The 13,611-nt window shown below is 30.5% G+C and overlaps 1 protein-coding gene across 1 annotated transcript; it reads left to right on the top strand.

Annotated features, from left to right (window-relative positions):
• The first annotated feature begins 4,295 nt into the window (after positions 1-4,295).
• Positions 4,296-5,335, top strand: LOC101256890 (uncharacterized). Its single transcript, XM_004241966.5, has one exon. It carries the CDS (start codon positions 4,296-4,298, stop codon positions 5,196-5,198), a length of 903 nt encoding a protein of 300 aa, XP_004242014.1. The 3' UTR covers positions 5,199-5,335.
• The last annotated feature ends 8,276 nt before the right edge of the window (positions 5,336-13,611 follow it).

Genomic DNA, 13,611 nt, shown 5'->3' with positions numbered 1-13,611 from the left:
TTAAGATAGAACAAAAAAAAGAAAGCAAGTTAGAGAGTTGTCTATGTATTTGTCACGACCCAAAAATGGACGTGATGACACTTGTCTTATCCCACCAAGACAAGTCATCCTAAAACTTAACTTATTATAATAAAATGTGGAAAATTTACTATCGACTTACATTATATCCCAAAACCTGGTTGTCACGTGTACAAGCCTCCAAAGTATTACAATTGATTCAAAAGAAAAACTCACGTCTCAAATGAACTTGTTTCTAGAATAGAACAAGATCATAATTATGGAGAAGAAAGTCTGCTGAGATGTAAACAGCTACCTCACAAATCTCCAAGAAGCTTCGGAAAAGAAGAGAATGACAAGTTCAACAAAAATCCAGGCTCATAACCTACAAAAATTTGTAGAAGCAAGGGGTGAGTACCAAACCACACGGTACTCAGCAAGTAAACCTCTAAACACATGCTAAGGGGATGATATACGGGTACTCCTACCACCCCCAACCAAACCTCTACAACTACAACCTGCATTAAAATCAACCCAACCTAACAGCTCACAGCTTACATAGCACGTAGCTCAACAACAACACTTAGACAAATTACATATCCTCAACAACAACACTTCAACAAATTACATATCCTCAATAACAATACTTCAACAAATTAAATATCCGCAATAACAAGCTCAATATTGATCAATCACAAGTTCCGCAAAAAGGCAATCAGAAGATCAGCAAAACACGATATCAAGTTCACTAATGATAAGTATGTGCAATACAATGGAATGCAATGTCAAGTACAATGATGCATGTCTGACCTAGTGATACACACCCGCTGTCTCTCAGTCCGGGACCCATGGGGGACATATCTGTCCATGCATCTGTCGCGGCGCACGACACGACCCTCGATAATAGTAACCATCGCGGCGCGCGATACGTCCCTCGAAATGGTACATCCTCTTAAGTACTCTTTCTTTCTCAATGCACATAACACTTGTCACAACCAATGCCTCATAATAACGCAGATGACAAGTTCACACAAATAATGAGAAGATGACCATTTTCATAACATTGCACAGTTCACAACCACACAAACATGAAATTATATCAACAATGATTCAACAAGCCTTCAACCCTTTCTCAACACATCACACATACACAATTAATCAAATTGCCTTTTTGTTGTCCCTTTTTTTTCATCATTAGAATTAATCAATGTGGACAAGTCAACCCATCACCAATCCCATTACTCCCAAACATATACTACAAGGAAATACACGCATTTCAAACACTTAACAAGAGTTTAGAAATCCACTTGCCTCGAATAATCAAGAATTCACTCCGGCACATGAGCCTTCCACTATCGTTGTACTTTCAACTCAAAGCGATCTATTCACATTATATAACCACAATAAGGTTTCAAAACTAACAACACTTATATTACTATGTAACAAGCTCCTAATCTTAATGCCAATTTACATGTCAACTCTCGTATTTTCTCAATTTCAAGGCTAAGGTCAAGTATTAATTCATCCAATTATTATAAATTTTAAGATATTCAAGTAATATAATATCCTTAATATTTAAATTACCTATTTTAATAATATTAAAAAGTTAAAATTATAATAGAATTTAAGAATATATATATATATATAATATAAAAATGTGAGGCCACTGGTTACGAAACCAGTGGTTGGCGAATAACCATGAAGTTACCAGAGAAACATATGATAAGGGTAGTAACACTACCTAATTTATGATTCAATTATTCAATATATATTTAATCATTATGACACTAACAAGCAATTACTATGTCATGATTTTCCCATTAATATTTTCTTTTCAAATACAAAGGTTGGCAATCAATTTTTCTTTCCCACAAACTCAGTATTATAATATTAATAATAATAATAATAATATAATATGACCCTATCTATAATTATCAATATGAAGATTAGATGTAGTGGGATTTTACCTAAAATTCACTATTTAAAATTTACCCACTAAATTAATACATGTAATTCTAAGAGTAATTCAAAATTTCTATTAAATTTACCGAAGGATATTTAATGAAAGAGAGAGGACTAGTTCTTAAAATGGATTAACGGGTCGTTATAGTATTTGACCCTAAATTATATTTGTATGTTATTGCTATAATTTACATAATTGCGCTTCATAACAAATTTTATGTTTGCTATGAAATTTTTTATTTGTATAATTCACTAGATACGTTCAATTATATATAAATTGTTCAGTTTTGTATAAATTCATTTATAAATTGTACTTGTATAATAAGATCTGTATTTGTATAATCATAAGTGTATAGGATGAAAATATATGTATTTTTATATACATTTTTCTCTCATTTTATACAAACACAAATGCATTTTATACAGTTTATATCAAAATATATAAAATGACTAATTGTATACCGAATCAAATGACAAAAAAATAAATTTTTGTTGCGAATCACAAATAAAATAAACCATAACTATAACATTTAATTTGAATAAATAGTTTGCTATTTCATACCATTTTCCCTTAATTATTTATTATCTAAACTAATTAATAATATTATTTTTATGTTATTCCATTTCATTTTTAAAATTAATTCAAAATTATCCAACATTTCTAAGAATTATGGGCATAGTCATTGTCGGGCTGCGTTTTATAAGTACATAATTTCTATCTCCTCCTTTGTGCATTTTTCCTATTTATTGTATTGACAATTATTATTTGTATATTAAAAGTATATAAAAGAGATTTTGAATGACGAGTTAATAATTTTAGTTCTTTCGAAAAGAAAAAACAACCTAGGTCAAAGACAAAATTGAATTATTGATTTTGGATTATGTATCTGTGGTTTGATTGAGTTTTAAAATTTATCGCTTATCAATTCGTATACATATTAAATTAAGTAAGCAATTGATGTCGCTCGTAAGAAAATAATTTGTAACGATAGTTCTCCACATCCTCTAAAATATCGTAGACAAGTACTTGTGCAACACCCGTTTCAAAGTCATAAGACATAAGCAATGTTATGATGGACGTGATTTCATATAGGTAGAATGTAACAATTCAAGGGGTACATCAAGAATAATATTATTCTCAGAAGAGAAACTTTCAATTATGATGGTGATTTGTATACTATTATAACTTTGTATCATCTTGTATATTGAGGGTATAATATTGTATATGAAGTTTTTAAATATTTTTGTGAAAGGTAAAATGAAAATTTTCTATATTATTATATACCAAATATATATTGTTGTATATCAGATTCTGTTTTTGAACTAAACTTATGTAATGTAAATTTTTGGCTATATTTTACAATGTAAATTTGGTAATAGTACTTATTAATTTTTTTTTTCCAAAATTGATTTGATACATCTCTTTCTAATTTACTTTTTGAGTAAAATAACAAAAGGGTAAGACTTTCCTTTTCAATAAGTAACAAAAAAGTTAAATGACTTTCGGGTGAAATAACAAAAACTCAAGCTTTTCTAATAAATTTTTTCTCTGTTTATTAAAATATTTTTTCTAATAAAAAAAGTTGACTTCCTCAATTATTTCCAATATTAGTTAATATAGTAATGAAATTAGAATTCGAAATAAATATAGAAAAAGTCAAAGTGAATTCAATATTTATTATATATAAATAAAAACTAATTTTAACAATATATAAACATCAAGATTTAGTTGAACCAAAATCAAAATAAATTCAATGTTTACCGACATAAAAATAGTTCCAATAATATATAAATAATAAATCGTTCAGATTCATATGAACTTCTCGATCTTATGTGTCACCGTCCTTCGAGTCACGTGTGTAGTAGTAGCTGAAACTCCCATGCTCCACAGGGAAGAGTTAAAGGTCCCCATTTCACCTTGATGATTTGTCTGAATATGACTTATCTTTTCTCTTTACTCTCTAGGCACAGCTGTATGGTTGTTGCTTCCATTTATTTGTTATCCATTTTTATGTACTCAAATCTTAAATACTCTAATATCATTTACTCCACTAGCCCCTCCACCACATCTTTTTTATTTTCTTTTACAAAATAATTGTTAAGTTTTGTGTTTGTGATATTTCCTCTTAAATATCTTAATGACAACTACATTTCATTAGAAAAAAAAATCCACACTTGTGAATATGGAGGTGCATTCAAGATTATTGTAATCTATTCCTTTCTTGCTTATAACAAATAAAAAAGAAAAAAATCAAGAATGTAAAGGGGATGGAAATTTTTCTTCTTTCAAAATTTTACTTCATCAAGAGAAATTTCCAACACCCTTTTTAGATCTGATGTTTCTTGTTGCATTTTTTCAGATTATTGTTTTGCTAACAGCAATAAATGCAGAATTTTCATCAAGGCTGCTTGATTCAGTTCTTCAAGATTATGCTTTTAGGGCATTTGTTAGGCCAAGAACTGGGATTCCTTATGATGGGAATGTGCCTTTTAATTACACTGGAATCAAAGTTTCTGCACTGAGGTTAAGAAGTGGGAGTATGAGGAGAAGGGGTGTTAGTAAATACAAAGAATTTCATATCCCAATTGGTGTTTTGGAGCAACCTTATGTAGAGAGGCTTGTTTTGGTGTATCATAATTTAGCCAATTGGTCTGATTTGTATTACCCTTTACCAGGTCATATTCATTTAACACCGGTTTTGGGTATTTTAACTTATGATGCTTCGAATTTGTCATCCATTAATTTGCCTGAGTTGGATATCCGACCTTCAAAGAATCCCATTTTGATTAATTTTTCTAGTATAGTGAAGCCTGTGCCAATGGGATTGTTGCCCAAGTGTGTCTACTTTAACTTGGATGGTGCAGTTGAGTTTGACAATATATTGAATGGGAATGTATGTAAGACGACGAAACAAGGACATTTCTCTATAGTGGTTGAGTTTACTACTGCTGCTGAGCCAGAACCAGAACCCGAACCCGCCAGTGGAGGTGATAGAAGTGGTGGTAGGAAAAATTGGGTGATATTTGGATCAGTTGTTGGTGGATTTGTGGCATTGATTTTCTTGGTTTTATTGATTGCTTGTCTGAACAAGTATGATAAGAAGAAAAAGATTGATAGAATGGAAGAAGCAGCTGATAGAGGTGTACCACTGCTAATGACAAAAATTGGGAATACAAAGGCACCAATAGCTTCAGAGACTCGTACAAGACCCTCGTTAGAGAATGAATATCTTCCATAGATTTGATTCTTTCTTTTTTTTTATTCTGATAATCCAATGATTTTTTGCGATATTTTAATTCAATTCATTCCCTTCCATTCTGTTGTACGTTCTACTTTACATTGGGTTATCAGTAAATTGATCAAGTTTTACTACAAGTGTAAGTTATCAAACTTGGTGTTGAAGTTCCAATTTTCAACATTTTCCTTTAAGTATAAGGAAGTGAGCTTCCTTGAACCAAAAATAAAGAACCAAACAAAATAAATACAGTTACTAATTAACTAAGGCTTCCAAACAGCCTAGCACAATTAATCTAGATGCTGACTTTTTGTCCAGCTGTGGCCTAAGTAGTTATCCCCCACCTTATTCTTTCTTGAGATCTGCAGCTACATTGTAGCTAACATCCATTTTCTTTCGCGCCCCCCCTTATCCATTACGTCAACCCTTCTTCAAAGATCCAAAGGGATTGTGGAATTCCTTTTTTAAGCAGACTGATGCATTCATCAAGTTATTTCTACATAATTATCTGGTTTCTAATTCCATTTCTGTTTGGATCTGAATCATCTAGTTTAGATTCATCCGCGCAAAGCTCACTTGATTCCTTACTTCGGCAATATGCTTTCAGGGAATTGACTGGGAGACGAATCAGATATGGTGTTCCTTATGACGCGTATGTTCCTTCCAGTTTGACAGGGGTTAAAGTTTCAGCCATGATTCTTAAAACACGCAGCTTAAAACGGAAAGTCTGTGGCTATTATAAAAATTTCTTCATCCCATCCGGGATCATAGAGGAGCCTTATGTAAAGAAACTTGTTCTGGTTTACCAAAACTTGGCTAATTGGTCATCCTTTTATTATCCTTTGCCTGGTTACACTTATTTGGCACCAGTTTTCGGAATCTTGGCTTATGATGCACATAATTTGTATGCCAAATTTCTACGAGACTTGGATATACAAGCATTGGAAGATCCTATTTCCATCAAGTTCCCTTATGTCCAGCTAGCACCGGAGGGGTCTTTCCCCAAATGTGTTTACTTCTACTCGAATAATTTTGTCCAATTTGGCCATGTTAAGGATGGGAATATTTGTGAAACAAGAATGCAAGGCCATTTTTCTATAGTTGCTGAGGTGAAAGTTGCTCCAAGTCCGCCTCCTACAGCCAATGATACTGCCCCAAGTCCTGCTCCTAGTGCCTATGATACTGCCCCAAGTCCTGCTCCTAGCGCTTGTGATACCGCCCCAAGTCCTGCTCCTAGTGCCAATGATACTGCCCCAAGTCCTGCTCCTAGTGCCTATGATACCGCCCCAATTCCTGCTCCTAGCGCCTATGATACCGCGCCAAATCCTTCTCCTAGTGCCAATGATACTGGACCAAGTCCTGCTCCTAACGCCTATGATACCGCCCCAAGTCCTGCTCCTAGTACCAATGATACTGCCCCAAGTCCTGCTCCTAGCGCCTATGATACCGCCCCAAGTCCTTCTCCTAGTGCCAATGATACCACCCCAAGTCCTGCTCCTAGCGCCTATGATACCGCCCCAAGTCCTGCTCCTAGCGCCTACGATACCGCCCCAAGTCCTGCTCCTAGCGCCTACGATACCGCCCCAAGTCCTGCTCCTAGCGCCTACGATACCGCCCCAAGTCCTTCTCCTAGTGCCAATGATACCGCCCCAAGTCCTTCTCCTAGCGCCAATGATACCGCCCCAAGTCCTGCTCCTAGCGCCTATGATACCGCCCCAAGTCCTGCTCCTAGCGCCTATGATACCGCCCCAAGTCCTGCTCCTAGCGCCTATGATACCGCCCCAAGTCCTGCTCCTAGCGCCTATGATACCGCGCCAAGTCCTTCTCCTAGTGCCAATGATACCGCCCCAAGTCCTGCTCCTAGCGCCTATGATACCACCCCAAGTCCTTCTCGTAGTGCTAATGATACTGCCCCAAGTCCTTCTCCTACACCTGATGAAAATAATCATCAAAAGATCAACTCTAATACATGGACGATTTCATATGTGTTTCTATTTTTTTCTCTCACAGGAATGTTGTTTGTTGCTGTAAACAAGTCTGGATTATTAGAAATAAGACAGAAATTGTATGATTCAGCAGCAGTTGTTGTGCCCTTGTTAGAGAAAACAGAGGTGCCATTGCCATTGGAAGCTCCAACTAGACCGTTGCTGGAGAACGACTACGTGCTTTAAGTAGCAACACCAATTTTTTTGTGGCTTGCATACTTAGGTACAGCTTTCATCAAACTTTAACATATCAATATAATTTAATCTGTTATAACAAGTTAGTATTTATTTTATTTAGTAGGTTACTAGATTGCATGAGTTATAAGTAATCTGTTGTTGTAGTTAGCTTAACTTGATAGTGTAAAAAGTGTATATATGGCCACTATGTCAAACACACACAACTTAAATTTTATATACATTAGGTTGTAAAATGGGGTGTGGGTGCATAATATCTATCGATTCTATAGTACAATTTTTCGCTGTCTGTTAGCTTGATCGTGTGTTTTAGGGAAATTTAGTTCGCAATACGTTGGCTCAATAAAACATGAACGCGTACTTGTTGTGTTAGGTCACTCTGTAGCATGTTGCATTAAAGGGAAGAAACCAAAATTCAGGCTCTAAAATATTTAATTTCCTCTGTTTTCCCATTAAACCCTGCTGGTTTTTTGCACTATTTGAGCATATCCAATGTGCAATACAATTGACCCCTAGCAAGATTAGCTGCTCTTTTGGGGTTCAGTAAAAACTATACCACAACGAAACGAGACAATACAATAAAAGTTTCTGTTAGTCAACAAATTCATTAGCAGACTATGTATAAGCATCACGCTAGTAACAAATTCATTAGCACATTTCCACGAGAATCAGTGCAATCACTCCACCGGCTATGTATAAGCATCACGTTAGCACAAATCAAACATCTATGAACTAATTCGAGACACTTTCAGGTAAACTTAGTGATCAATATATACCTTAAATAATGGACAACAAAATGAGATTTCTAAGAAAAAACTTGGAAGTATGACTAGAGTACGTAGAAATGATCACTCACATTTGATGATTAAGAATCCAGATGAACTCCAAAAAAATTCCACGTTCAAATACTCTATGCCCTGAAATTAGTTAAAGATCATGATACAAGACACTAAATCCATCTCACTTGTTCCTTTTAAGATTTTACTTATAACATGTCTGAACAAGCTTTTGGGAGAAGTTTGGTCAAACACTAATTGATGCTCGAAAATATTTTTAAAATTTTTTAGTCAAACACAAACAGTTGTTCAAATGTACTTTTGAAAGAAAACATTTCTTTTAAAAATAAGATGATTTTAAATATTTGGCCTAACAAACTATTACTTCGTGGCAAGGGCAACTCCTTTTTGAATCTTTCGTTATATTTTCATGATGAAAACTATCCATATGAATCAATTTAATGACATACTGTAGTTTCAAAGGTTCGATGAAATGCCTAAATGACTTGAAATCATGTGTATAGCTGTTAACATGAGTTCCTATTATCGTTATGGTGTATGATCGCCATGATATGCAAAGGATTGAAATCAAAAGGATTTAAAAAAGAAATAAGTTTGAGTATATAAGATATTCAGAATAAGTTAATGTTTTGAGATTCACAAGATTCTTCTTTATTATATAAATGAAGGAAACCATTCTTGACAAAAAACACACCACTTTCTTCCCTCCTTATTTATCTCTTGCATCCATCAATCTTGGAGCAACAACAAATAAACACCAAAAAAATTCAACCAATAATTACAAGAAATCACAAATTCCAAAAACCAAGTCAAAATTTTTACACATTTGTTAAAGAACATGATCAAGAAGAAAGTAAAAAATCTTCCTCGTGTTTAGTTCATCAAACTAATATTATTGATCATGATCAAGATTGGATTTTTTCTGATTATACCAAGAAATTTCATAAGAGAAATCAAGATGATTTAAGTAATTTGAATGCTCAAATTACAAATCATAAGGCTTCATGTTATATCAAGAAGTTTCATGAGAAAAATTGTTATGAGATTGCCTACTCCTCCAAAATCTCTTGTTAATAAGGCAGCAACAACAGCTTAATTATTATTAATTTATTATTATGTGTTCTTGTATATATGTGATTTATATTAGGAAAAACTTCACATCCATATATATTTAAGAAAAATAGCTATGTTTTATTTTTTTTCATCGATTAGACTATAAATAGCAAAGCTAATTTTATACAAATAAATATTTTTTATATTATATACATTTAATATAATAAATAAATATTAAATAGGAAAGTAATTATAATTGAATGCCTAATTAATTATGGCAGGCACATTCGTTAACTTTTTCCACGTTTATCATCATCAAAAAAATTTCTTTTATCAAATATCATATATTACATATTTTCTATTTTCCGTTCAAATTCATTCAAGATTCAAGATACTTTACATCATTGTCGGAGTGATTTTTGTGTTTTTGTACCCATCAGGTATCATTTAATTGCATACTCATCTCGTACTTATACAGTTTAATACTCTCAAATTGTATAAAAAAATTTCTCGTTTGTCTAATGTATCCATACTTATACAGTTTGATACCCACAAATTGTATCTTTTTTGCACGTTTATATAATGTATCCATATTTTTGCTTAGCAACAACGTTGAAATCTATCCATATTTATATACATAGATAATTGTATTGTTATATAAGCACAAGTTAAAATGTTATTTACGAATACAATTATAATTAGATAGACAAGTACTATATCCAGGATAATAAGTTGATTAGGGAATACAAGTACATTTGTATCCAACGTATTCATTTTTGTGTTTGACAACAATTTATTCATTGTATTCTATATTGGTGTATTCATTTTTTTAAACTAGTGTATCTATTGTCATGTAGTTCACCTATTTAAAATTGAAATACTTAACCTTCATTCACAAATTCAACAATTTGCTTACAATAATAACTTAAATCAATGAAAAAAATTATAAATACCTTTACGATGCTAGAATAAGAAATATGGAGACAACAAGAAAATTGGATATGATGTATCACAATTTTTGTTAAACTGATAAAGAATATGATCTGATGTGTCTTTAAATAAGTATTTTTTAGTTATAAAGTTAATTATGGGAAGTTGCTCATTGTATGATGTAATGTGAGGATAGTCGTTATATTTAGAGTCAATTTTTCTTGTACTTAAAGATGTATTAGTGTATAAATAAAAAAATAGAAAATTATACTACAATATAGCAAAAAGGTGATATAAATTATAGTCATTTATTATAAATAACATACTTATAACTATTGATATTCATTAACCCTATATATATAGTTATTTTTGTAAGTTGCTCTATATACTATCAGTGTAATTTAACATGTTTTCATGATATAAGTTATCATTTATAAAGATTACCAAACAATATTATAAAACTGTGTTGTATACAATTACCTTTTAATTGATTTGTTAGATAAATATTTCTCGATAATCAGTGCACATGAACTTAACTGATGTTATTGTATAGAAGTTAATTTATACTCTTTCAGTTTCAATTTATATGTCACACTATGTACCATATCAAAGCGTCTTTGATAGATTAGTCATAACATTTTGCTCCAAACTCAGATGGACAAACAATCACTAACGTTAGAAAAAAGAAGGCTCATAGACCTTTAACTTAATAGGTCTTAGGGCATGTAACTCTTTATAATCTAAAAAATATGATCTTTTGAAGTTAACTTTTATATCATCTCATGCGAAAAACTTAGCTAGTAGAAAAGTCATAAACTTTTCTTAGTGCTAGAGGTCATTATGACCCTAAGCCACATCTATACACTTTCTCCATATAGAAATAAACCTTGATATACAATTAGAAATCATCGATTCGGACCGATATACAGGGAGAATAGTTCAAACCTTTGCTAAGAAGTTGTGGTGTTACTTCGTATTTCATGGATAGAGTATACAATAATTTTCAAGAAATACCAAAACACATTGTGTAATTAATATATTATGATGGACATATATTCCTCATATATAATTCAAATTTGCTAGAGTTATATAGATTTAAAATATATACTTATATTTTTGTAGAAAGTTGTATAGTGATTAATTGAAGTTTAAATAGTTGTTCAATATTTAAAGGAAAAATTAGCAAACTAGATAAAAAAACAAATATATTTAGTGAAAACCTTCCTATTTTAAAAATATTAGTAAAAATGTCATTATTTTTAAAAAAAAATAATGTATCCTAAATCACTTCCTGATTTTTCTCACAAAGCACACGTTTCCGGTAGAAAAAAAAAAGAAAAAAATTACATGTCTCTCAAGTTATCCTTATCAAATTTAAAAAAGAATAATTTATTTTCTCTCTAAAATTTATCTCTTCCATTCTCCCCTATTTTTCAAATTCTTCATATCACGTTTCCCCCATTTTTTAAATTTCTCATATCACTCTTCCCTTTTTTTTGTTGGTTTCAGAAATTGAATTTTCAACAATATCATTGATTAAGGTATTCATCTTTATTCTATTGTTTGATGTTTTCGTTTAAAACTTTCTAGATTTTTATGTCTTTTTCAATCTTCCTATTTTTGGTTAAGACTTTAAATAAAGGGAAAAATACAAAAATTGCAATCCAATTTCTGATTCAAAGAGGACTATAAGAAGTATCACATATAATCATCAACTTTTGGGAATTTTGTCTCTTTGATTTATGCATTACTCCAGGATTATTCGAAAATGTAGTTTGTGCAACTAAAATGGTTCAAGATAGAAGATCTAAGTTTCTTCATGATTCTACCCGCATTCAAGTTCAAGATAGTAATATTAAAAGGATAAATACACTATTAATAAAAGAAAAAAATTAGGTGTAGAAGATTTCGAAAAATTTATAGAAGACCAAGTTGAGGAAGAACAATTTTCTATCAGTTTGTTTTGTATTTATAGTTTTTTTTTAGTATTTGGTATTCCTTCTCAATTTGCATTCAAAACACTAATTTGTGTTTATTAAAAATCTTATGTTGCATAGTTTATGAATCTTGTATTTGTCCCAAATTTGTATTCATCCCAAAAATATGTCAACTAGTTCTGTATTTGATTTATAAGAAGAACAACTTTTTATTAGTTTATTTGTTTTATAGTTTTTCTTCAAATTTTTGTATCTGGACTCAATTCGTAATGCTATTAGCGTTTGTATTTTATTTAAGAATGATTGCAATAAATATTCTTGAACTCTTTTTCAATTTTATACTTCTTTCTCACTTTTTCATCATATTATTTTTATATTTTATACATCATTATACTAAATAAAATATAAAAACTAGAACGAATACAAATACAAATGATATATATATATATATAGGTGTTAAAATTTCTAAATTAAAAATTTATAAATTCAAAAATAAAACTATAACGTATTATCATAAAGTTTTATTACAATAATTAGTGAAAATTGAATATTTAATTTTTGATTCTCTGATATTCATAACAATAATTAGTGAAATTTGAATATTGAAAATTTGATAGACGTGGTACTTCTTTAATTTTGTGATTTTCGTAACAATAATTAGTGAAATTTGAATATTTATTTTGGTAAATAAAAGTGTTTAGAAACAAAAAAGATTAAGAAAATTGGACATTGAATTTTTTTTAAAACAGTGGTAAGTGGTGTATTTTTTAAAACATGGTGGAAGAAAAAGAAAGAGATGTTGGTGTGTTTCGATAAATTTTAACTTATGACACTTTTAAGCATTTGTTCCTTTTTAAAATAATTTCCTTCCTTAAATTTCTCCAATCTGTTATATAAAAATTGTATTCATTAAATAAAAATAATTAACAAAAACATAAAAATACATAATAAAAATAAATTTTTGACATTTTTACTAAATATTGAAAGTGTTGCTAATGAGCCCTCTCAAATATTAAAATATTGACATTTTAAAAAATTTCCCATATTTAATTGACATTTTCATAATTCAATTTTTTCAATTTAGAGATTTTCCACTTTTAAAAAATGATGATAATGTGTTGATCACAAATTCATAATTAGTAATATTATAGCAAGTAAAAATGAAAAAAATTCCATATAAAATATGGAACATAATCTATTTCAAGATACACAATTTCAAAGATATTTTAAAAAGAGTACATTATTCTAGTAGTATATATCATAGCAAATAAATAATTTTCCATACAAAATATGGAATATAAATCTACTTAGCAAGTAATATATTAGTTTCCAAACAAAATATGGAACATAATCTATTTCAGATACACAATTTCAAAGATGTTTCAAAAAGAGTATATTTTTAGTAGTATCATAGTAAATAAATAAATAAATTACCATACTAAATATGGAATATAAATTTACTTCAAGGTATACAATTTCAATAATATTTCAAAAAGTATAATTTTCTAGTAGTATCATA

Source organism: Solanum lycopersicum, chromosome 6, assembly GCF_036512215.1.
Source record: "Solanum lycopersicum chromosome 6, SLM_r2.1".
NCBI classification, from domain to species: domain Eukaryota; kingdom Viridiplantae; phylum Streptophyta; class Magnoliopsida; order Solanales; family Solanaceae; genus Solanum; species Solanum lycopersicum.
Note: the sequence above shows the minus strand (reverse complement) of the source record. Positions and strands in the feature narration are given on the sequence as shown.